This window comes from Rousettus aegyptiacus, unplaced genomic scaffold (assembly GCF_014176215.1).
Source record: "Rousettus aegyptiacus isolate mRouAeg1 unplaced genomic scaffold, mRouAeg1.p scaffold_m13_p_7, whole genome shotgun sequence".
Classification (NCBI taxonomy): Eukaryota; Metazoa; Chordata; class Mammalia; order Chiroptera; family Pteropodidae; genus Rousettus; species Rousettus aegyptiacus.
The window spans coordinates 82,212,352-82,238,821 of record NW_023416310.1 but is presented as its reverse complement, the minus strand read 5'-3'; the positions used below and the strand labels follow the sequence as shown (position 1 = coordinate 82,238,821).

General features: G+C 38.8%; 1 protein-coding gene across 4 annotated transcripts in view; it reads right to left on the bottom strand.

Moving 5' to 3' along the window:
- GABRB2 (gamma-aminobutyric acid type A receptor subunit beta2) overlaps window positions 1–26,470 on the bottom strand; it is a 254,555-nt gene that overhangs the window by 201,354 nt on the left and 26,731 nt on the right. For 2 of the 4 annotated variants that reach the window (XM_036224278.1, XM_036224280.1), the window contains exons 2-4: window positions 2,407–2,556; window positions 1,033–1,265; window positions 788–879 (exon numbers count right to left, since the gene is read on the bottom strand). In XM_036224278.1, the coding sequence (XP_036080171.1) occupies window positions 788–879; window positions 1,033–1,109 (169 nt within the window). In that variant the 5' untranslated portion in view covers window positions 1,110–1,265; window positions 2,407–2,556. Of the gene's footprint in view, window positions 1–787; window positions 880–1,032; window positions 1,266–2,005; window positions 2,074–2,406; window positions 2,557–26,470 lie in introns of those variants that run through there. The other 2 variants (XM_036224279.1, XM_036224281.1) reach the window with 1 other exon arrangement.

Here is a 26,470-nt window from a genome sequence, read left to right as displayed (position 1 = left end):
CTCAGCATGAGAACACACAACTTACAAAAAAGCACAGGAACCGTTTGGGGCCCAAGGGAATTGCATATATTGTGCTGAAACCCCCCTCCTCTTCACTCCACTCTCCTACCCCACTCCCTGCTTCTTTACGCAGTTTTTAACTCTTTGAGTTCTATAAGACTCTGAAGCAAAATTAAATGGGTATATCAAAGTATCTCAGACTGCATCCAGAGAGGTCTCTGACCCGTCCCCCCCACCCCCACAACCCTCCCTACCCCCCAAGTCCCTCAGTATACCCTCCCCATGCCCCATGCAGGGAGGCTTCCAGGACCGGATAATATCCAGAGACAAGCCACTTCAAACCATAGCCAAAACTCTTCTAAAGTAGGCAGGCACAGGGGGTTAATACCACTTCTCAACCAATTGTCTGCACATCTTGTCCTCAAAAATGTTCATGCCTGCCTTCATTAAGCCAGGTTCTCAGGACACACTACGAACTAAACTTAAGAGATTTATCTGTATCTGAATGAGGCAAAGACAATGAAGCAAAGGATTTATATCAGTGAAGCCGAAGGACAGCAATCACCAATACACACTAAGAGGGTCTCACTGAAAGACCATCTAAGTGCTGGATAGTAACAAATCAGCTTAAGTTTGGATCAGTTTCTCAATGTGGTAACACGGAGACACATTCAATACACCACATACACCACAATGAGGAAGAAGGAAGAGACAGCGAGCACAAAGATTAAAAGACAGCTTAGGCTATAGCTGGGCTGTTATCTTATTTCCAAGGCAACCCCATTACCTCCAAAATCTGGTCTCAGACGAATGTCATAGCCTTTCAGGAGTCTATCCACCGTCTCTTTAACCAGTGACATATTACTAGGGTCATTGACACTAAAGGAAAAGACAATAAAGAGGCATTAATAAGACAGCAGGCACAGCGTCTTCAGCATCTATCTGATCCTCACTACAGATCCCCGCTCACAGAGGTATGCAGACAGAGCCCTTCAAAGTGAGAAAGGAAAAAGAAACGCTGGGCACACTTACCTCTGCGCACAGACAGCGGCGATTATTAAAGGGAATGACCAAATCCCAAAGTAGCCCTTTTTCCGGACTCTCCACATCCCTTTAGTTTTTGATGGGATTGAGGGTTTCACTGAAGAGAAGAGATCCAACTTAGTCTGCCCAGTGCAGTAATTCTAATGTGAGACGCATGCGCACGGCGTACCAAAACATCAAAGGGGCAGCAGTGGCTGCCTGGGACCAAGCAGATTTTCTTGCTAAGAAAAAAAATTAAAGGGGAAAAAGGAAAAACATATATATGTATAACATATACATATTTAAATACTATATAAAAGTCACCCCACAGGAGGACCCAGAATAAAAATCTCTGTTGTCCTTTCGTAAGACAAAAACAGCTACAGTGGCTGTTAAGTTTTGGTAGTTGCAGGAGGCAGTTTTGCACCTCGCGGGTTGTAGGGTGTGTGTGTGTGTGTGTGTGTGTGTGTGTGTGTGTGTGTGTGTGTGTGTGTGTGGTGTGTCCGTGTGTGTGTGTGTGTGTGTGCGCGCGCGCGTGCGCGCGCGTGTCCTCTTAAATATGCAAAACAAGATTAGAAATTTAAGGGATAGCAGGTGTGGAGTGCAAGCGTAAAATGGGTGCCTGGGAGACCACTTCTGGTCTCAGCAAGCAGCCGGGGAGAGGAGTTTGAACTTTATTTCCTCAGCGAATAGTCCCCTGCCTAGGACGAGATGGACGCTGGAGGTGGGGGGCTGTGTGGCTGGGGGAGGGGAGGAGATGGTGGGAGCAGAAGTCAAAGGGGAAGGGACAAAACAACAAACCAATGGGAGGAATGCTGAGCAATCCGTTGGATTTGGGGCTGGGGGGCGGAGGGGGGAGTGCAGTGTAGAATAAAAAGGACCCCGATAAATTTTAAAAAGGAAGCCAGAAAAAGAAAAGAAAAAGAAAACGCTGCCTAGTCTTTTCTAGGAGTCAAGGAGCAGGCTTTTCTTCACTACTCACGACTGATTTCTTTCTCCTGCTCCTCACCCCTTGCCCCGTTCCCAGAGAAGAAAACCTCGGGGTCCCGGTTTCTCACCGTGTGACGTGCCTGACCCGGTAGTCCGAATTATTTATAGCAGGAGGGGGGCGGGGGGGGGCGATGGGAGCAGAAAGGCAGCGCTGTCTCTTCAGGTTTTGGTCTGACTCTGCAGTGGGAAATTATTAGTAGGGAGGGTGGGGTGTGGATGGGGGCGGCGATGAGACGTGCGGGCGAGAGAGGGATGCGGGAGGCGAGCGCCCTAGCGTGCGTGCCGGGGGCGGCCGGGGCTGGCCTGGCGGCCCCCACGCCCCCTCAGAGCACGCGCACACGCGCGCGCACGTGCGGGCACACTCCCCCGAGCCCGCCGCCTGCCCCTCCTTACCTCGCCCGCCTGCGCTCGCCGCCCACTCCTGCCGCGTGCGTGCCGAGCTGGCGCCTCCGGCCCTTGTCCCAGCCGGGAGGGCGGGTGGCGGAGAGGCACACTCTGTTGTTCAGGGGCTTTGCATCAGGACTCGGAAAGCCAGAGCAGTCCCTGGAAGGCAGGCAAAATGAGGGAGGGGCCCCGGGGCCGCCGGGGGCACTGCGCTCTCCCGCGCCGCGCCACCTCTTCCTCTCTCCTTTTCCCGGGGCGCAGGGACTCGCACACCCAGAGGCTGCCTCTTGCCTCCCGCCCGAGGCCGGATTGTGCTCTCTGTGGCCAGCGGACCCAGAGGAGACAGCGAGCGCTGCAGGGGGTTTGGAGAGGGATGGAGATGTCCAAGGAAGTCTTTCCGTAGCCTGAGAGAGAGACGTGCCGCGGGTGCCCGGAGGCGCCAGCAGGTTCGGGGCATCGGAGCAGTCTGACCCAGCCGGGGCGACGAAGGGCTCTCCCCGCACTCCAGAGTTTATCTTGGAACCAGGGAGCAGGGGGTGTACGTCAGGTGCTCCCGTCACCCCTCCCCCACTCCTTAATAATTGCGAGGCAGCGCTCAAACCTACATTCTGACCCCACAACTTCTCACTCCTCGTACTAATTATCCTTACCATTAACTAATCGCCTACTACGTGCCAGGAGTGCTTCGTTAATTAATTCTTATAGCAATCCTAGTTTAGACATCACTTCAGTTTGCCCACACTATGGATTCAGAAACTGGAGCGCTGAAGCTAAGGAACTTGCCCAAGGTCACCCAGGTGCAAAAACTGGAACTAGGACTGGGCTCCAAAGCCAGTGTCCCTAACCATTAGATTAGACTGCCTTGACTCCCAGGTGCCGGACCTTTGCTGGCTGCTGGCTGGTGGAGCCAGGCGCCCAGCCGGTGTCTGGGAGGGGGCTCCTGTCCCATGAATAGGCGTTTCTGAGCCGGGATCTCTCGGCAGATTCGTGGTCTCCACAGCACCCGGGACTCTCCCGGGTCCAGGTCCGAGCTACACCCTCGACCCATTTACCTCCTGACAATCTCCCCAGGCTAGGTCTTTCTGGGGCAGCTTGGGGTGATAACTGTAAGGGAAGTGTGAAGCCGCGAGGGCTGCGGTGCGGGAAGCCGACAGCTCCCCTGGGATAGAAGGCGAGCAGGGAGAGCCTTCTGCCGGCACCGAGTAAGGGGTTTTCTGGATTAGAGACTGGTAAAACAGTACAGTAAATAGTGCCAAACTCCATTCTGGTGTTCTACAGGGCTTTGAGGCTCATAGGAGTCAGTCCCAAGACAGACACAGACACAGACACAGACACACACACACACACACACACACACACACACACACACCCGTGGGAGGAAGAGAGGGAGAGAGGGGGACAGAAAGAGAGAGAGAGAGAATCGGCAACTCTCCTATTTGTAATTATTTGGGTTAAGAGTCACAGGAATCAAAACATACACCTCTGGCCAAGGAAAGTTGCCTCTTTCTTTTTACTCTTGTACACAATGGAACCTTTTACACAAGCTAACGATTGCAGGGAAAACTAAGTTTAGGCTGTTAACATTATACCCCAGATAGCCAACTGGTGAAGCCCTAGAAATCTTCTCTGCCTCTGGAAAGCACCTCAAGACAGGGTTTTCCTTCTGACCCTTAGTTATATAGGCTGCACTTTCTACACTGCCTGCAGCTCCTACTTAGGCTCCCTTCAGTTTAGGCTGAAAGAACAAAATTCAATAAACAGAACCAAACCACAGATACTGCCATCCACTGAAAATAATAATGACGATGGCCCAGTGAATAGTTAAACAAGTATTTACTGAAAGTCTACTGTATACAGAAAACTATGGAAGAGGAAGGCAAATACTTATAAAAGTAACTCACATCCCAGCAAGTCTAACAGTAGCACAATGCAAACTGCGAATTTCAAAGGAACTAGAGCCCAACCTTTAGGTTCAAATTTCAGTCCAAATAGTAACCATCACTTGGGCAGGCCATTTAACCTCTCTAAACATTAGTTTCCTCTTCAGTAAAAATGAAAATAACGACACGCCTTTCTCCATTTGATTGTTATCGAATGACATAAATATATGTGGAACATTTGGCATGTAATTAATAATGAGCAATTTTTTAATGAATAGGGCATAATGAATGGACAGAAAAGCAAACGGATTGATACCATTAACCTATAAAGAATGAGTGGGCATAAATTTGGTAGAATTATCATAGATTAGCCTGAGAAGAGAGGGTCAGACATTTCAAGGGAAATAAAGTAAGATTAAGAAGAAAATATATTAAAGACCCAAGCAGCAATCAAAAGGAAAGAAGATAAAAGAGTATTTATTTTCTTTATGTGGTAACATCTTAGGGATATCTCTCACCAATAGCTGTAATTAATATAGAGAGTCCCACTAGTTGTAAACTTGAGATCGACTTATACCTGAAGTGGGTCCTTATTGTGCAGCAGGATCTACACTAGGACATCTCTCTGGAAGACTTTGCAGATAACACTGCCTGAGATGTGAAAATTGGAACGGAAATGTGCAGGAGAAGGCGCTGCTGGAAACTGGAGATGTGTCAGTTGTTAGAGAGCACCCTCCATGATCCCGGATGTACAACAAGAAGGCAAAACATAAGTACTCTTAAGAAATCATGATTCAAAATATAAATGCCAAGTAAAAGCAGTTACTAGCCATCTGCTATTTAGTATTTGCTATAGTATCCACTGATCTATCTAGTAACTGTGTATTCGGCACCTACTCCCCATCAAACTTTTTTCATAGGACGATATGTTGAAAAGACAGACATGGTCGTTATTTACTTGGAGCTTATATGCCGGTGTGGAAAAGAGCCATTATAGAAGTAATAACAAATGTAGCATATATTGTGAAGTGGAAAAATGGGGTACTAGGAATCCATAATTGGTGCAAATAACTCAGTTTGAGGATTTGCGTAATACTTTTCTGATGAAATGATTCTTCAGTTGAGATTTCAAGGATGGATTAACTTGAAGAGTTGGGGGAAGAATATTCCAGGAAGAAGAAACAGTATGAGCAAATATCCCGGGTCAAGAATGAAGACTGAAGGAAGGGAAGTAAGACTAGAGGACATGGGTGAGAGGCTCTAAGAGTGATTCAGTTGGAAAGCTAGGGAGGAGAAATTTGGGACCATTGATCTGTGGAAGTAAAGGAGTGACAAGATGAGTTTTAATCACATTGGAGGAAGGCAGTAATGGCTGTAGGGGATTTGTTATTGCAGGAGTCCAGGTGAGAGGTGATTTTGGTCTGACTTAGGATAGTGACAGTGAAGATGGGAGAAAAGTGGCTGTAGTTATCTAGGAGAACTGGTTACACTTGGGAGAAGAGCTGACTTTTGCAGCTTGGTGGTGGTGGTAGAAGGAAGCTGGTGGGGACAATACATTCGGCTGGGGTCATGAAAAGCTTAAGGTACTTATGTAGGCTGGCCATTCAAGGTGCACTGGACATTTTGATATATGCACCTGAAGCTCAAAACCAAGGGAAGACCTGGGGCCAATACACGATTTTCACGTTCCATCCTGTTACTTTACTTCCCGCTTTGCTTTAATTTTCTCTTTGGAATGTGTTACTATTAAAAATATACATATTTTCTACTTTATCTATTGTGATTCTTCATATTATATCTTCCTCAATAAAGTGAAAGGTAAAAAAAAAAAAAAAGAAAGAAAAGATTGTGTTCTGCTTTGCAAACTGCTATAGTCCAGTACCAATGTCCAATGTAGAAACCTAATACATATGTGTTAATGAATGAGTATACATTTGATACCCCTGAGGATGTAAGCAACTTAAATTATGGGAGTATATGAGACTAATCCAAGGAAGATGGACAGAATAAGAAGATTAGAGGATCAAGAAGACAATCTTCTGGTGAAGGACAATTACAATCATCAGAAGAGTCAAATCAGGACTGGCTCACAAGGTAGGAGGAAACTCCTGTGATGTGATTGAAGCAAAGGAAAGAAAATTTTGTGATAAGGAAAGACTAGGCAACTGTGTTAAAACCTTTTAAAGTTTTTAAATTTTTGAATAGATATTATATGCTCATATGCTCATGGAATAAAATTCGAAATGCAAGTCACTCTATTCCTCTGCCACCCTGATCTCCTCCCTAGAAACTAACGTAATTCAGTTAGGAGAAGGAGCAATGTGGTATTACATATCATAGTCTTTTACCTGTTGAAGAAAAAGTATGCAATGTGCCCCTAGGTGCCAGATCATCTTCCCTAATCTCCTGTTGATGGTGAAGCATCAATAAAGATGATTTTGAATGAGGTTCTCATGGAACGTGGGTTACCTGTTTAACACCTAAAATTGTTTAAGCATTTGTATTTATTCTTTTTTTAAATGAATAATATCTCTTAGCTTTGAATATTGATTGGATTTGTTAAACGGTGTGCATAAATTTCCATAAGATTACTAAAACAGTATTGTCAAGTATATATCTTCCTAAACCTACTGTAATGTGCAAATAAGAACCATTTTTAAATAACCTCTCCATATCTTATATATGAATGCACCTTTATTTTTGTGCTAGAGAATATTTCTATAGTAGTTTATCAAATATTTTTTCCCTTTACAGTAGTCAAAAATACCTTTTATTTATTTGTCTAAAAAACTCTGCCTTCACAGACACCAAAAAATAAAATCATTCTTGAATTATCATAAATTCCAAATTATAGATTTATGGCTTAATGAGGTTTTACTCTGCAGAATTAGAAATATGAATTCTAGGCCCACTGAGTCCTGGCTGTGTCTCCTTCTGCAAGAATCACTAACATTAAACTTGAGTTTCCATAAAATTCTGCGCTAAAATAAGCCTGATGACATATATATCAATTTAATTTATTTAACTAACATATAACATGTAATAATAATAATAATATAATATCAATATAATTGCTGTTCCAAATGCTTTATATATACTAACACATTTAATCCTCATAATATGCCAATAAGATGTTAACTATTATTATCCTCACTTTATATACAGGGAAATAGAAGCAGAGATTAAGTAGCTATACGATTACACAGTTTATAAGAAAATATTAAATGACTCAGGCCCTTCCTGATAACTGTGAGACTTTATAAATAAAACTCTTCTAGATTTATCTCCTCTACAGTTCTCAGCTTATCTCATCTACTGAGTTAATATGACAGAAATAAAATCTTAGCCCAGAAAAAGGATCTCTGAACCTAACAGAAATTGTATTTAACAATCAAATGACCAATAGGAAATTTTGAGAGTTAGAGTTACTGGATACCTTTTGAAGGAATATTCCTTTTAGCACCACCTCAAATTAATCAATCAATCAAGAAAAGTATGCTTCAAAGTAAAAAAAAAAAATGAAATTGCTAATGCTCTAAATGGAGTAAAATTGGTAGATGAGGACATTACCTGAGCTCTGACACCATAAGGATACTAATTATAGTCATATACAGTCTCGGCAATAATGAAACACCATGTCCCTTATGCTATGAAAGGATGGAATGGGAGAAAAGTCTTTTCTTTTACCTATTGCTTCTCAAGACCTGAAGGGGAGGAGAGATGCACCTTATCAGTGTAAATAAATGAGCAAAGCTGATGTGTGAGCAGTCCTAAGGTATGATTTTTTAAAATCTCTTTCCAGTTGGTTTCTTAGGGATAGCCATTGAGAGATGGGCAAATATAGGTAATCTAATGTATAAAATGGAGTCTCCAAAATGTAGATCACATACTCTGAGCCCTCTGCTGGGACTATTTATCTACTAGATACCTGAATTAGAGAGTCTATGGTTTACAAGTATTTCAAGGGCCTATAAAAGATGTTGAAATTCTCAAAATTGTACATTTTGGCTCAATTCCGAAAAAGAAAACTGCAGTGTTGAAATTAACTAATGTTTAATTAAATGTCTATAAAATGTAATATGTCTATAATTGTAGACATTTAAATTTTATACTGGAAAGGTCCACTTTAATCTGCTTTATATTATGGCAAGCGGCCTCCAACAGTTATAGTGCTTGGCCATATAAAGTATTAAAAAGTTCCAGCTGTCTCCAGCCTCACCAGGAGGGAAGTCTCTCCCACTTCTATGCATCTAATGCCAGTTTGTTTGTTTTTGGTTGTGTTTCAATCCCCTTTGGAAACATCTCCATGTGCTAATTCTACAAAGAACTTTTATTTTTACTGTTCCCCCAGCTCAGAGCATTTACCTAATTTGTTTTATGAAGCACTAGGTAATTGATAAATTATAATTGCAATTATTATTCATAGCTGGTATTTATTGAGTGCTTGCTTACTAGCTTGATCATTCTGTTACGAACAACAATTTTTCATTTAATTCTTTGAAGTTTATTATCAGTAGTATATTTTTCAGTGCTCTTGGGATTGAAAGTGACAAAACCCAAATGCAAACTAGCTAAAATGGATATAAGGTCATGCAACTGAAAAACTCAAGGTTGTTCAGTTTTGAGTAGAGGTGGATTTAGAGGCTTAAACTATTTCATCTCATAAATCCATTTTATGATGTTGGCTTCGTTCTCAGACAGCCTCTCTTCCAAAAATGACCAGCAGCTGCTGTCTATGATTTCAGTTTAGCAACCTGAGAGGATGAGCAGTTTAGAAACTCTACAAAAACTACAAGACAGGACATGCTATGGGGTCTTGGATTATAGTTCCATCTTTAACCTATCACTTGCTCCAACTGGTGGGCTAGTTCTCACCCTTGTTCCAGAAGCTGGGGTGAACCATGTCCAAACCATGTACATGGTTGAAGAATGATTATCAAAGATCATTAATGTGCTATTACCGGAAAGAGGAGGAATGGATGCTGAATAATAAAAACCATAGATGTCTACCATAGATAGAAGATGTGTTATTACTAACCATATCTTTTGATAAAGAATTTGTCACATAGGGACTTGGATATAACTAGAAGAGGAACTCACTATATTTATCTTACATGTCCTTGCAGCTAGCCAATGAAAATGCATAAATGAATACATTAGTCTGGGATAGCCAGTCTCTCCGATTCATGCCATGGGTAGATGATTATCGCTCATATTTTAGCACCTCACATACTCATGTGTGAAACAGTCACCCTGAAAACTTTAAAAATAATCATGGTATAGCTGAATAAATGTATGTAAGTACATGTAAGGATTGATAGAAAAATTCAATAAAATTATGAGGAAGAATCACTAGGAATAGAATATCCTTAGTAATTGAATATCTGAAAAACTGAGAACTATAGTAAAAATATATTAATATCAAATAAGTGCATTAGCTTCCCTTATATATAGTAAGACCTTATCAATATTTGAGTAAATGAATTTCACAACAACCTTTTTGCTGTCTAAGCAATCAAATAAAATACTTCCCATATTAATAATCGTAGGATAGTTTCTTAATTAGATGTTAACATGTGATTTTCCTTAATAATAAAAATATACCTTTGCTTGGTATAGCTATAACACATAAGTAATTGTTGATATTAAATGACCTTTCCTGATACTTATATTCTAACCTCTCTACACCTCATTAATTTTCACAAAATGCTATGAGGTAAGTTCTAATATTATCCCTATTTCACAATTTTCTGAAAGTGTCAAAGATTTTGTGATTCAGAAAAGCTTCTCTTCAGAAAAGGAAGAATGGAGAACTTGTCAAAGTCTGTCAGAGTGAAAATTTCCTTATTTGTACACCTAAAGAATACATATTAATAAACACTCCTTTCTTTTATTTGTTTTAACACAAATCTCTCATAATAGAAACTACACAAAAATATATTTTGTTCCTAGTCTCTGAGAAGATGAATTTGGTTTTAGGTTCAAATAAATGATTAAGAACTGTGAGTGGAGGTGTTCCTACCGAGGGATGTGGCATGTGGTGGCATGGAACACAGTCATTGCTCTATAAGTCAGAGAGAGTCCTTTACAAGCCAGAAAGCTCAGAAACCAATATCTACCAATGCTAATGGTTTTAAATGTAATTTATCTTTAAATTTTTTTCCTCTTTTATTGAGTTATAATTGACATATAACATTATAGAAGCTTGAGTTGTACAGCATAAGTTGATTTACATATACTGTGAAATGATTACCATAATAAATTTAGTTAACATTCATCAACTTATGTAGATATTAAAAAAAGTTTTTTTTTTCCTTGTGATGAGAACTCAGGATTCACTCTCTTAACAAGTTCCAAATATACCACGCAGCTGGTAAACTACAGTCATCACGTTGTACGTTACGTATCTAGTACTTATTTGTCTTATCATTGGAAGTGTGTACTTCTGACCACCTTTATCCAACTCCCTTTCTCCCATACCCATCTCTGACAACCACAAATCTGACCTCTTTTTCTATAAGTTTGTTGTTGCTGTTTAGATTTCACATGTAAGTTAGATCACACAGTATTCTTCTCTCTCTGTCTTATATCACGTAGCATAATGACCTCAAGATCCATCTATGTTGTCACAAATGGCAGGATTTCTTTTTTTTTTTATGGCTGAATAACACACACACACATATTCAATCTTTAATTTTTTACTGTTTTCCTTAGTGGCTGTACCAGTTTACAATACCATCAACCATGCACCAGGGTTCCTTTTTCTCCTATCCTTGCCAACATTTGTTATTTCTTGTCTTTTCGATGATGCCACTCTAACAAGGGCGAGCTGATATTTCACTTTAGTTATTGATATGCATTTCCCTAATTATTACTGATTTTAAGTACTTTTTAATGTACCTGTTGGCCATTTATGTATCTCCTTTGCGGAAAAAAAAAATGATTATTCAGGTCCTTTGCCCATTTTTTAATTGGATGATGATGATGATTTTGCTAAATATAATTTATCTTAAAGGAAGTTTAGAATTAAGTGAGTTAGCTGTTGGAGACAATGATGTATCAACAAAAAGCAATGAGAACTTTGGGAATTTTGTATGCTGCAAATATGCACTTTATCCAAAAACTGCCACGTAAACCCTTGATAGTTCAAGAGATAATTTTGGATACTACATGGACAGCGGTTTAAATAGGATAGTATCGTGACTTCTCTCAACTTTCTTTCATTCCTGATTACGTCATAAAGAGCCTCAGTCTGATGTCAAGCTGCCATCAACATTCCTCTGTGACTTGTTCCTTGTCCCTTTTAACTGAGAGGTATAAGTCTTCAGATCCAACTCATTGGTCTTTATTATTATGGATATATTCCATTCATGGCCAATAATACTAGAGTTCTGCTAAAGGCAGTGTAAATGTAATAAAATATTGATAAAATAGCAGAGCAAGTGGTACACGGATTTGACAAAAATAATGTAGATGGTACACAAACGTTTGGGAATCTTTGACTACGGTTAGGCAGGAACAATCTGCCAAACCATATAAGATATATTCTCATCCTTTAGACTGAAGTGAGGACCTTCTATCTCTTCAGTATCCATGTGTGAGTGATCAGCATCCAGATGTAACAACAAGATCATTTCTATGACATAGGGTGTCACAAACTAACTCAGCAATTCAATGAATATATTGAACATCTATGCATGTAGAAATGTGCTCGGTTCTGCAGGGGACATAGAGATAAATGAGACAATGTTCTTCCCTTAAAGGAGCTACTTTTAGCAGAGTAAGGAATATAGCAAAAATGACTACTTTAAGCAACAGAATATTAATGTCAGGAGAAAAACGTAAACTAATAAGAGCATAATCCAAGGAGATTGCAGGGAAGAGAGATCATAACTAGTTGGAATTAAATGAGGAAGCCTTTACTGAGAAAATGTTCTTTGATTTGGACCTTGAAGGATAGGTAATATATTATTAAAGTTATTACTGGGTGATTGGCAGTTTTGAGTTAAGTTTCTTCACTGGAAAATCAGTGACTGGCGAAAGTAGTGAGAGAAATGGCTGGCCAAATCAGCCAAAATGTGGAGAATTTTGATATTGAGACAGAGGTTTCACATTATGTAGACAGATGTAGAGTACCCTCTGATCCAGTCACCCCTTGATCGTTTATCGGCTATGTTATAGTTGCCACATCATTTTGTTCAGAGACTGGTAAACTTGTTCTGATATTTTAGGTTTTGTACGCTACTCAATTCTACAGTAGTAGAATGAAAACAGCCATAGAAAAACCTAAAATATAAAGGTGAGTAATGGATTAAAGAGCAAAAGAAAAGAAAAAAAAGACCCACTAATGGGAAAATATAGTAAGACCTTTATCAGGAAAAAAAACAAACACACATTTCTCATATCTTAGAAATGACAAGAGTGATCTGACAAGGTCTTTTACGTCGTTTCTATATTCAAAGGACCACGGGAGTGTCTGGAAAGGACGGCAAGACATCACAGATCATTTTAATCTTAGTGTGAGTTTGAACTGGCTTGGGGAAAAACTTTACATCTCAGGTTCTTTTAAAATTGGGGCGGAAAAGCCCTTAAGTATTTACTGTAAGAAATCTGAATAGTAAAGTGGATGCTTATCAATTTTTTTTTCCCTCTTGGGAGCCTGAGGTATGTGGCATACAGAGAGCTTGCTGCCCTATTCCATCCTGCTATATGGAAAAGAGAGTGTAAATAGGGCATGAGAAAATGAAACCATTAAAATGTTATTTTTACTAAAACTGAAGTTCTATCAAGAAAGAAGGTAGAGTTGGAGAGTAATAGTAAGGAAAAAAAGCTAAAATTTAAAGATTTTTAATCAGGTGTCAGTTAAAACAACTTTTGAGGATAGCAAATAGATTTAGAAAGACCCTCAAATAATCATTGAGATATTAAAGTAAAATACAAAAATCTCTATGAATTTTTACAGATAAAACAAGAAATTTTAAATGAATATCTAGCTTGCAGTAGGAATTTCTGGTCTATACCTTCACACAGGTTACTTTATTCAATTTCCCTGTTACTGTTTCAGAAAACAATGCTAGTGTTCCTCTCAAATTTCCTCAGATCATTTTTGTATTACCACACACACACACACACACACACACACACACACACACAATTACTTACTTTTTGGAGCGATTATCTACAGCCAGTACCTGTATGCAACCTCTTCAGCATACCGCCCCTGGGCTACTGAGGTATTTTGGGGCCACTGGGAAATATCTGCGAGCCTGCAGCCTCCCAGGGTACCCACTAACCAGTGACTGATTACCTGGTGGGGAATAGGACAACTCACAAGCGATTTACAGTCCAGAGATCCTTACTGAATCAAGCTCAAACTTAGCTTATGAATGGCTTTTGCTTGAAATCTCATCTTTTTTTGGTTTACTTATCTCCCCTTTTCCTGTTTTATTTCCCCTACTTGCCCAAGAAACCTCTCTTGGTCTGCTTCTGGGGAATGAACTTAAGACCAGTGGAAAGTATTGAAATGAATTCTAGGAAAACCCTTTGTTTATGGAAAATAAGACGTAATTATTGAAAATCTGCAGATAGAAACTATATAATGAGTTACATAATAACAATAACTAATTTTATTTTTAACATTAGCTGTGTGATTTTGAGGGGGATGAAAATGTAGGGGGTGGTGGACAAGTTTTAGCTTTTTCCTGTCTCTTTGTTATATAAAATGAACGTGTAGAACTAACTAGGTGACCCTAAAGTCCCTCCCAGATCTAAAATTCTAGGACCTAAATCCAGGCAAACTATAAATTACTGTCCAAGTCCAGCTCTGTCTCCTATAAATAAAGTTTTATTGAAACACAGTCATGCTCATTAGTTTAGATACTGTCTATGCCTGTTTTCATGCTCCAACTGGATAATTGAGTAACTTCTGAGGTATGTACTACTATCATCCTCAACATTTTCTAAATCAGATGAGGAAACTGAGGCAAAGTAAGGTTAAGTAACTTGTCCAAGTTTGCAGGGTGAGCAATGGCAGAGCTGAGGTTCGCATTCAGCCACTCTGCCTCCGGAGGTGGTATCTGTAACCTGTCCTAATTTTGGAAGGCCATAATGAAAATGAGTGCTAAATTCTTCTGATTCATAGTGACTACGTTGTGTTTATTTTGTCTTTAGTAGCAGGGTTAACATTAACAGGTACACATGCGGAGGCATGAATGGAGGATAGGCGGCGTGGGGGGAGTCTGCAGGTTCAACAAAGTTGTCAGGAAATAACACCAGCAATAAAATATTTTTTCACCATCACATGAAACCAAAAAAGTGGTTTTATGTTCTTTGCACTTTTCCTCACGGTGCAAATCATAGACACGTTCACAAATTCACAACTAAGATACTTGACTTGGTCCTCAGCATGTCAGCATCCTAGTTTGTGGGGTGGAATTAATTATTTTGTCACTTCTCACTTCTAATCTTCTTACTTCCTCTGAGATTGCAATTTTGCTTAGGTAACTTAATGAATGACAATCCAAGGTTAGAAAATTATACTTTTGACAAGCCGCCTTATTATAGTGCGTTAGTGCAGTCTAGGTTCACAATCTGAGTTGTTGTTGTTGTTGTTGGTTTTAGAGCCCACTAACAGAAACACCTTCAAAATCTATTTGTGTGTCCTTTTCCACTGCAGTGAAGACTCATTTGGATGGAACAAGTCCATATACTGATGTAAGTTAAGAAAGAAGAAACATCCCAAAGAGGAGAGGATGGAGAGGCATTTTTCAATGTATTTTCCTTAAATCATAGGTAGGATTTAGATTGTGGAGGACCAGGAATAGCTTATATAAATTCCTAGCTTTTTTTTTTATGGTAAATATTTTGTCACAATGTTTGGACAATCACATCATATGAACTCAGCTCAAATAATTTGTTTTTGGACATTATAACTATAATTTAACTACTTTCCTTATGTAGGTAAAGTGATACATTCCTAATTCTGCCCAGGTCAGATTTTCCTAACATTATTGTTTTAGGCAGTGTTTGGGTCTACAATAAAATTATTTTCTCTCTTTGTCTTTCTGCTTCTTTCTGTATGTTTTACATTGCTGTCATTAACTGACTGCCTAACTACATAATTGTTCTACCCACCGGGCTAAGTGCTTAATATGCTTTACTTCATTTAATCTTCACATTAATCTCTGAGGTTGGGTTTGCCATTTACAATTTTCAGATGAGAAAACTAAAATTGTAAAAAGTTAAGAGACTTGCCTAAAGTCACACAACGGGTTAATAAATTCCAACTCAGGTCTGTCTGACTCTAGGTGGCAACCTTAAACGCTGTACCAAAATCCAAACAGGTAAGGTATAAAAATTCTCAAATATTAATGTACATCAAGAAAGATACAGACTGCCAAGTGAGGACCTGACAGTAGTGATCAGTCTAGATTGACAATATGAAGGTAAAAAATATTATTATCAAGGTCAAGAACAGATTGCTGATATTGGTCACCAAATTAATTAGAAATATAAACATTTATACTGGTCGGAAGCTTGACAGAGATCAGGGATTTGGGACAGGTGTCTGAAATCCAAAACAGAACCTGGGTTAAGAAACACGGTAGAAGGGCCAATTAATTCCGGCATCTTTCACTGGCACATGAAATACAAGGGAACCTGATTCAGAGGCAGAAATTTTCTGAATGAAGGAAGGGGGATCAGCATTTACTGAATCCCTCCTCTGTAGTGAACATTGTGCATGAACTAATATATGTTAGCTTATTTACTCTTCACACATAAACAGGAAACAGAGCATGGAGGACAATTACCTTGCTGACAATACACAGGTCGCAAGGCAGAGTGTGGGTGTGGGCAGCACTGGGAGGCATGCTGGCACTCTACAATAACTGAAAGTAATGTGCATTACAGGACGGTGTTACTATAAGCTTCTAAAAGAAAAAAGTTTTGACAATTTAGGAAAGTTCCAAAGTTTTGTTTTTTTCTTGCAAATTAGCATAAAAAAAGCAAAAGTTCACAGTACGACTGATTTTGAAAACATCCACTTACTAAAAAAAATCTACTTATTTAGATAATATGTATCACTCTATACTCACATTTTAATGCTATGCATGTGGAATCCATACGCGTGTGCACACGCTCACAGACACGCACGCACGCGCGCGCACACACACACACACACAAATCTGCCTCTGAGACTGGAAAAATGTACGGAAAATTAAAAAAAAAAAACCTGTAAGGTCTCTTGATGAGTAAATACGAAAGTTCAAATCAGATAGGCTGTTTGGAAATATAAGTTCTGCCTCCCTAATACATTATTTTTAGGAAGGTTCTTCAAGAAGAATATAAGGCATTTACAGTTCTAAAACTCAATTTGTCAAGTTTCTAAGATTTGACCAATAAGAAAACTGAATCCAAAGTGAAGAAACAAGCCCCAGGAGGCATTAGAACAGTTGAAAAACTTCTGTTGGCAGTCCATAGGCACCCTTTAAGAAAAATTGGAACTATGACATTGAATTTCCTTTGCTTAAACCTAAAGTAGTATTCTAAAGACTTTTATAAATGATGATTCTGCATTTCAGCCAAGCTCATTTTTCTCTGTTTCATTCCTCAACTTCAGTTTTATTCTTCTACAGAATAAAACTTTGAAAATTGAACTGTTTCCTGCACAACTTCAAGTGATTGAGCAGGTTCATCTAAGCAAACCCTTTTCCCCCATGGCCTTCCAGACACTCTGTATTAGAGCCGAAAATTACTTGTGGAACCTCATCTCTAACACTCTCTCCCTTCTTCACACTGGTCGTCCACACCAAGCAGGCTTCCTCCGCTGCGCTTTGCCTTCTGTTTTCCCTCCACCTGGAATACCCTTCCCCTAGATCTTAGCTGGCTGCATGTCCAAATCTCATATCCCATGTGACATGCCCCAGAGTGGCCGTCCCTATGCTTCTCCAACTCCAGTCAAGTCTATCTCATTACAGCCTTCCACTCTTTTCTCTTCTGAACTGTATTTTTACACTGTTTTATTGTCTGTCTCCTCCAAATAAATATAGACGTTAAGAAATCATGTCTATCTTCTTTAACACAGTACCCAGAGAATCTGACACATAACAAGTCTAAAACATTCATATTCAGTGAGTGACATTTCAAATCTTTCCTTCTCCATGAGTCTGTCTTCCTTGACTTAACAGTACTATTTCTTCCTCTAATCAGCAATAAGAGTTGTACGTTTTTTAAAATTATTATGTGAAACACTTTGCACATATATTTTAATATGTATAACATCTCAGGTAACTACTAATATGCCCACGGAAAGTGACAGAGGTAATAAACATCAGAAGTAGAACTCAAAGGTCAGATGATTTCAAAACTGATCATTTTGTTATTAAGCTATGTAATTATTTGCTATCTGATGCAGATGTGTGATTTCTTCTTCCTTCCTGACTGTTCTGGCTAAGACTCCCAGGACTTTGTTGCATAAAAGTAGTGGAAGTGGTCACACTTGTTTTGTCCCTGATCTTAGAGGAAAAGCTTGCCACTTTTCACTGCTGAAGATGCTGTTAGCTGTGGACTTAGATGTGGCAATATTAAAGTAAGGCTGGGCTCAGTATCTCACTTTACAACATGCTGTCTCCTGTGACTGTCCACTCACACCTCTCCCCTTTCCCAAATCCTGGGTTTTATCTTGTAATCCTGACATGGTTAAGTGTTCACTGAATACCCTATTATAGGTTTCTTTTTGTACTTCAATAGCAAGGAGGATTGGGGAAGGCACATAGTGGACATGCTATCAATGCTTGTTCAAATGAATTGACTAAAGGAGTAAACAGATGATAAGAATAGGAAAAATCTAGAAAGTTCTTGAAAGTACACACTGGTTCTGCCCTGAATGGAATCTACTGTCTCAACAAATATAGAGTCAGAGTTGTCACTCTATAAAAAAATCAGCCAGTCCTTTTAAAATTTATTGAGAAATTCCAGGAAATTAATGAGGTAAAATACCCCTCCTTCCCCTCACCCCCCAGATTAACACATACAAAAATGGACTCATCCTCTGGCCACTTTCTGTCTTTGAGGGATTTTCTTGAATTTCTATCAATTCTCAGTGACTTCCTACAGGTAAATTGCTTTTTAAAAACCTGTATAGAAAGGCTACTGAGTGGAAACACTACATATTGAGTTGGTTATTTTATTTTTAAGCATGAGTTGAGAACACTAAAGTAAAGAAATACAACTAAATAAGATTTAGATCATTTAATAAGACTGGAAATTAAGAAAACTCAATGCTATTTTTAGAAATTAAACCAGCTTATACTTAAAATACTTAACATTCAATGCTTTTACTGACCACCTACTGTGCGCCAGGTACTTTCTAGGCACTAGAAATACAATAGGAAACAAGACATTATTCTTTCGCTCAAGGAAAGCACATTATAGTGGGGAATCAATTATTGAATAAATAAACCTGTTAGATGCATAATAATGAATTGTGATAAAGTGTTTTAAGAAAACAAGGAGGGAAAGAGGGGAACATTTATGGAAGAAGGGGGCTTGCGAAGTCTGTATATGCTATATGAAATTACATATACAGGCTCAGGCTCTAAGACTTCCTCCCTTAAGTCTCACTCCCTAGCTCAACTGCTTCCTCAGTGTAGGGAAGCACATTCTTTACTCTGAGCCTCAGTTCACTGTTTTGTGAACCTGGGATTATGGTAAAATCTTAAACTTTGATGTACAGTTATAGGGCAGGGGGCGTGGGGGTTAGTAAACATAACGTGCATGAAACCTAGATCTCGGTGTCTGTTGGGTATTACGAACCTAATAAATGGTAACCGTTATATTTTACTCCACACACTGAACCAGAAGAATATTTTATTTCATTATAATTTTCAGTTTGAGGGCATTTACTTGACTCTAGTCATACCTGGCTGATTGTTCGAACTAGCAGAAATAATCATCTGATTAGTTTGGGAGTACGGCTGCGTAGCTGGAGAGCGTAAAGCTCCCCAGGTGCATCGCATGTGCAGTGATGGCTGCAGATGCCTGACCCAGAAGCTGTTTCAGGAGGTGTCGACATCCAGCTCCACTCTGCATCCGACCGACCTCAGGTAAGAATTCAAATAAGTGGTGAATCGCTGAAGGGCAGGTGAAAGAAGGTACACACTACAGCATCAAGGAACCTGAAAGATTAATAGACTGTGTTCCTGGGGCCCTGTTTGCCCTACATTTTCTGTTTGGTGGCCGCGGACATTCAATCTCTCTCATCCCTGGTATCCTACTTCCACTGCCCCCTTGCAGAATACAGTGTCACCAAGATCTAAAATTAGTCATTAAAAGGAACATCTTTGTATAGTAAAATGTCAGTACATTTAATAGTCTCCCAGCAACCTGAAAAAGCCCGTGTTTCTGAAAGTGTCTGATGAACATGAAAGAATATCTTTCAGAGAAAGTTTGAATCTACAGATTACCGTGCTCTTTCACAAATGGTACTCTTCCGGTATTTATTTCTAGAGAATTTTCCTAAGCCATCACGTGGGTTATGTGATTCTCCAGGGCAATAACGTCCAATGACCCCTACATGACTACAAGAAAACTTCTAAATCCCTTGAACACGGCCTTCAAGTCTCTTGGCCACCTGGCCCTGTCATTGTTTCTAGACATTGTTTCTCTTGCACGAACCCTGTGCCGTAACCAAATGACCTATTTATAGTACCCTGGGCATACTTTTGCTTTTTGTTCCATATACTGGTGGTTTTCAAACTTTAATATACACACTAATCACCTGGGAATCTTGTGAAAGTATGTATTTACTAGTATCCATTAGTAAACACATCTATGAATGTTCGGTAGCACGGCTGGGGGAGCAGCGGGGTTCTGCATTTCTCACAAACTGCCACGTGACACAGTTGCTGCTGGTGCTAGAACCACGTTGGGTATCAAGGCTCCACATACAGGCGACGCAGAATGCCCTATCATGTCCTCTTCGCCGATCTCATTTTTACTTGTTTTGAATGTTTATATGACAAAGTGATTCACTGAGACATTAATTTTCTTTCTTTTCATCATGGCCCTTTCTATTCCCTACCCATTTCACAAAGGCAGCATGATCTCGTGTGCCTCCTTGTCTCAGGATTTCAGATTTCTGTTTCTGGGCTGAAAGAAAGGTGACTTGTAAGACACAACCCAGTCTTCTGTTTGTTGTTGTTGTTGTTGTTGTTGTTGTTGTTGTTTTTCCCTGAAGCCTAAGACATTGAGAAGAATTATGCTGTGTTCCTTGGAAAGGAGAGACAGTGTGGCGCTTTGAGAAGCCGCAGCGGTGAGGAGAACCTCCTGCCTGGGAGGAGGATGGATGTCTAAGGAGGCCACACGCCCGAGGAGAGCGTGGTGTGCCGCTTCTAGGGTGCTGGCACCCTAGTAACAGAGCTCCCAACCTTGCTTTTGTATTTAGACTAGAGAATCTTGGGCAAGGAGGGAAGCTGATTCCTCCGCATTTAAAACACACACACACACACACACACACACACACACACACACACACGCACACACACACACACACACACACACACACAGAAACTCTGTACAAATGGTTGGAGGTGGAATAAAAAAAAAATTAAATTTAAATAAAAAAAAATGGTGTGATGTTCCACATGCTGAGGAACTGAAAAAGGTTTTAGGTTGATTTATAGAAAATAAATAGATGCTTCTTTTAGGGCTGAATGTTTGAATCAAGTTTCGTATGTGCTAAACTTATTTGCAATCCAGTTTCCTCCCTGAAGCCTGATTTGAGGCGTTAAAGGCTGTCATGGCTGAGACAAAGAGCGCTGACTTTGGAATTCTGGTTGAATTCCTAATGTGGGATGTACGTGAGCCTTGGAGTTCTCACTTGCAAAAATGTGGCTCACGGCACTTAATGCAAAAGGATTACCGAAAGGGCTAGAAAGAACGAATGTAAAACATGTGGCATGTAATCTCTGAATAGTCAGTGTTTGCTATTCTTATACCTACTAACTCGACTACCATGTTCATTTTTACTATAATCAAAGCATTTTAGTCTCAGTTTGACATCCTCAAAATTTGTAATGCACTGTTCTGTATATCATTTATTTGAATATTATGCAAAATGATGGCACTAAATAATAAACTTTTGACAATGATGATGCCTGATGATTACCTACTAGTGATAGGTATTTTTCCAGACATCTCAGTACCATATCTGAGGCATAAATTCTGAAGACAGAAATTATGCTTTGAATTTCTTTGTAATCTATTAGTGATCAGTGTCTTGTAAATAGTACTCAGCAAATATGTGGCAACTGATTGTTGTAAGGCAATGACTTTTGATAATTCAGGAGAAAAGTAGAACACAGAAATTTTAGATGTAATTTTGGCAATCTGAGATTAATAAAGTACTGCATTTTACTTTCCTATTGCTTTAAGCTTGATTGTATACAAAAGTGGCTTCTTTTGTTACTTATCAAATAGGCTAAATGTTAGGGTACATGCAAATAATAGAAACCAGCATGGAGATAACAAGACTAGTTAAGAGAACTACTTTTTCTTCATTTGTTATACAAATATTTTTGTAAAACTTTTGAATCTATGGTATCAAAGAAGAAATAATTGTGCTGTTAATCCAATTTAAACAAATAGCTCAAATTTTTTAAACTAATAGCCTGATGAGTGTCTGTAAAAAATAACAATCAATTCCTTGGAATTCAGTTAGTTAGGGGTTAAATTCTACCCTAGCAACAGGAACTTTACAGCTGCTGTCAGAAATACAGCAATTACTTTGGTCAACATTCTCCAAGAAACTCCAGCTGTCTTATCAAGCTTGCTTTGTCAGAGAGACTCTTTTCCTGAGAGGGGGCATGAGTTGTAGAATAACCACGATGGTGCCAATGAAAGAGTTGGAAAAAATATATATTTTAGAAGCCATAGTGTGGCTTTTTTTGTTGTTTGACTGGAATTCTGACAATATCTACTGTGCTTTTAAACAACATTCCACTGATTTTTAGGGACTTCAGAAAATAAAAATCTGCATCTTTTTTCTTTGAAATTCAGTCCATCTGAAATTAATACTAAAAATGACCTTGACTGCAGATCTCTACCCACTCAACATAAACAAAAGTGAAGAGAGCGGTGAAATAGATCCTGTATGCTCTAAGACTTCATCTCCTCAATGTGATGATCCTCTGAACAAGAGCCTAGTTCTAGACCTAGTCAGAGGTCAAGAATGATTTATTTTATCAGCATAATTATTTGAGGAGATTCCTGTAATTCACCAAATTAGAGTCATTCAGAGATGTTTTTTAACTCATATAACTACTCATCACATCTTTTCCCTTTTTCTTCTGTGGGAGAAGGTTCAATGAGGAGGAACCAGGGAAAAATTAACTTAGAGTCAGGTGGTAAGGAAGGGACATGTGAGGAAAGAAGAGAGAAGAACTGGTGGCAATGGAACCAATTAAAGTGCAAGTAGAGCCCAAACCCTATATTATATCACTTAATGGTGGAATGTTCCAGTGGAAGAACAGACATGGTAATAAGCGCTGGGAATAAGGTAGTGAATGAAAAAGGCAAAGTCCTTACTCTCATTTAATTTATATTATATTTGCATAAAGAGTGATATAACTATAAAGAATAATGAACAAGAGAATGTCAAATACTGCTAAACACTGTGAAGGCAATGAAGGATAACTTAAGTGAAGAAAGGAAATTTAGAGTCATATAAGGTACAGCAATCGGAGGAGAGTACTCTGACATTTGAAATTTGAATTCATACCCAAAGAATAAAAAATGCCAGAACCAAAGAGGAAAACAATGAGGAAAAGAGAAATCCGGGCAAAATGAAGGGCAAGTGCGAAAGACCTGAGGCATGAAAAAGCTTAGAGTAAGTCAAGAAATAGACATGACAGTGAATTTTAACATTAGCAGTAAAGGGTTACCTGGCTTGAAATTAGGTTAGAGAAGATGGCAGAGTCTTACAGGCTAGAGTAAGAAATTTACATTTTAATGCAATGGTTAAAGCTGGCATGCTTACGTGTCAATATTTACTATGTGAACCAGCTGTTAAAATTTGGAATTTGCAAATTGTGAAACAATAATATTTACATTAGCCCTACAAAAATTAGGCAGTTAGGTATAAACCTAAGAAAATATGAATAGAGCTGTAGGAGGAAAACAGACAAACAAAACCGCCAATGAAAGGAGATCTAAACATGTGGAAATGTACTGCGGTTCATAGGCTGGAAGACTCAATGTCGTTAGGATGTCAGTTATTTCTAACTTGAGCTATAGATTCAACTCTACTTCGATCCACATTCTAGCAAGCTATTTTATAATTATCAATAAACTGATTCTAAAATTTATATACAGATGCAAAGAACACAGAATAGTCAACACAATATCGAAGAAGTAAAATAAAACTGGGTGACTAAACTACCTATTTCAAGACTTACTATAAAGCTACAATAATCACAATACCTTGTTTCTAGTAAAAGAATGGACACATAGATCAGTGTGACAATCTACAGAGCCCAAAACAGACTACCACAAATTTAGTTAACTTGTTTTTAACAAAGGCACAAGGCAATTAAATAGAGAAAGGACAGTCTTTTCAACTTGTGATGCTGAAAAATAAGTGGATGTCCATCTAAAAATATAAACCTAATTTCAGATATTGTACCTTACACAAGTTAATTTAAAAGAGACTGTGTACTTCAATGTAAAATTAGGAAATGATAAAAATTCTCAGCAGTTTACATCTACAGTGATGTCATGCTGCTAGCGTAAACTGTGGTCTGATGCGATGAGCAGGCACCTTACCTCTGTGGATCTTTTCCCCAGAACCCCATCACTCTAGTTTAATCATGAGGGAAAAAAAGCAACCTCAGTTTAGAGATACTCTACAAAATGCCTCTTCATTACACCTCAAAACTCTCAAAGTCATTAAAAACAGAGCAAGTCTGTCACAGTCTAGAGAAGCCTAAGAAAACATGTCAATTAAATGTAATGTCGTTTCTTGGATAGAACGCTGAAGCTGAGAAAGATCAGGTAAAATTTAAGGAAATCTGAATGAAGCATGAATAAGTAATAATAATGTCAACGTTGGTTTATTAGTTGTGACAAATATACAACACTAATATGAGATTAATAATAGGGTAAAATGAATGTGGGTATGTTCACTTCTCTATAAACCTGAAGCTATTCTAAAATAAGACTTTTATTTTAAAAAAATACGGTGACATAATAATCAAAAATAAGAACTCAAGGGTCCATCAGTTTTAACAGTAAAACAGATAAACAAATGTAGGCCTGTGCTTAAAGTGGAATACTGCACTGCACTAAAAATAAATGTACACATGCAAGAACATAGATGCATTTCAAAAATATTTTGTTGAGGAAAACAGCCAGAATTAAGAGTACACATTGCATAATTTTATTTACATAAGTTTCCATGCGAAAAAATCAAAATAGTGGTTGCCTCCGAAGGATGGGGATTGGAAGAGGCGTGAGAGAAATTTTGGAGTTCTGAAGATGTTCTACATCCCAATTTTGGTGGTTGTCGCATGAAATATATATTTATCAAAACTCGCTGAATTTTATTTTTACAATCTGTGCCTTTCACAGCATGTAAATTTTACTTAAAAAACACCTACATTAAAATTTTAAAAATACTTGGGGAGAATACATTTTAGGGAGTGAGAGCAGTATGAAGGGGACCACTCAGGAGGCCACTGTGGAAGTGAGGCAGGAAAATACATGACATAACAGAGGATGAGAGACATCGATGCATCTGGGACAGATTTCGGAGCCGGGGGCAACCGGGACACGCTGCTGTATTAGATGTGAACAATCAGACATCCTCACAGTGAGAACTCTGAACTTAATCAGCGGACCCAGATATGAGTTTCAGCTCTGCTACCTTTCGATTTTGTGATCACACACGAATAGCTTCATCGATTTGAGCTTTAATATTTCATCTTTTTAGTGAGCTAATTAGACTTGTCCTACCTAGCTCACAGGTTCCAGAAAGAACTGAATGAGATAACGAATGTAGAAACAGTTTATAAATTACAGCACATTAGAGATATTAAAATCATTTTTAAATGCGTTATGCAAGGAGTATGATGGTACTGGAAAGTATGTCAAGGGTACTTTAACAATCACTGTAAACAGGTAATATACCCTGCCTTAAGAAGCAGCTCTACTTCTCTGGAGGGACATTACAATAAGAATCTCAAATTTGGATCTGACAGGTTAGAAAATAAATTTTAAATACCTGGTTAGAGATTAAAGTTGCAGTACTGAGAAAATAGTGCTATGTAGTTTCTATCACAGGAATCTTCAAAATTCCATGCACAGACCTTCCTGCAAAATGATGATACCTCAAACTCTGTATAGTTTGCATCTGCTTGCAAATAAGTACAGAAAGGCATTGTTATATCTTTGGAACAACTTATCTGGGGCTATGCCACTCTAACTCCATGCTCAGAACACTCCTGATAAGTCCATGAAGACAGCCAATCAAATGTTACTCTACCAAGGTTTCCTAGGCAACTGACACACAGCCGAAGAACGAATTGTACACAGTTGAGAAGAAAAATACTGCAGCAATTTTACCTTACTGATATTTTTCCTTTCTAAAAAGACACACACACACACACACACACACACACATGCATGCATGCATACATGCACACGCATATACCCAGCCCCGCACCCCCACCCCCATTAGACCAGTTTTGGAAAAACAGAGCACTCAGAACCAGAAAAGCAATGAGAAAGAGAACCATAGCACCTTTCTTGTTTGCATCTATGAATACTATTGTCTTCTGACATACAGTTGCAGATGATAATACTGAAAATAACGATAAAGTTTGAAAACGTGTTTAACTTCCTAGAAAAGATTTTTAGAATAGCATTTAGCTCCATCCTCATTTAAACTTGAAATTCGTTTGTTTGGAGTATTTTTTTTTGTATAAAAATATGATTGGGTGGGTATTGAAAAGCATATATTTGCTTCTCAATTTGTAGAATGTAGAATATACTCAAGACTTACTACATTCTCAAGACTTACTACATTCTCAATAAAAATTATTGCATCGATAAAGAAATGGCACTGAAATTTGATTCCTTAATGTCCTTATTTTATCCTCAACTCAAGGCACACTCATAATTAGTTCAGGGGATGATGA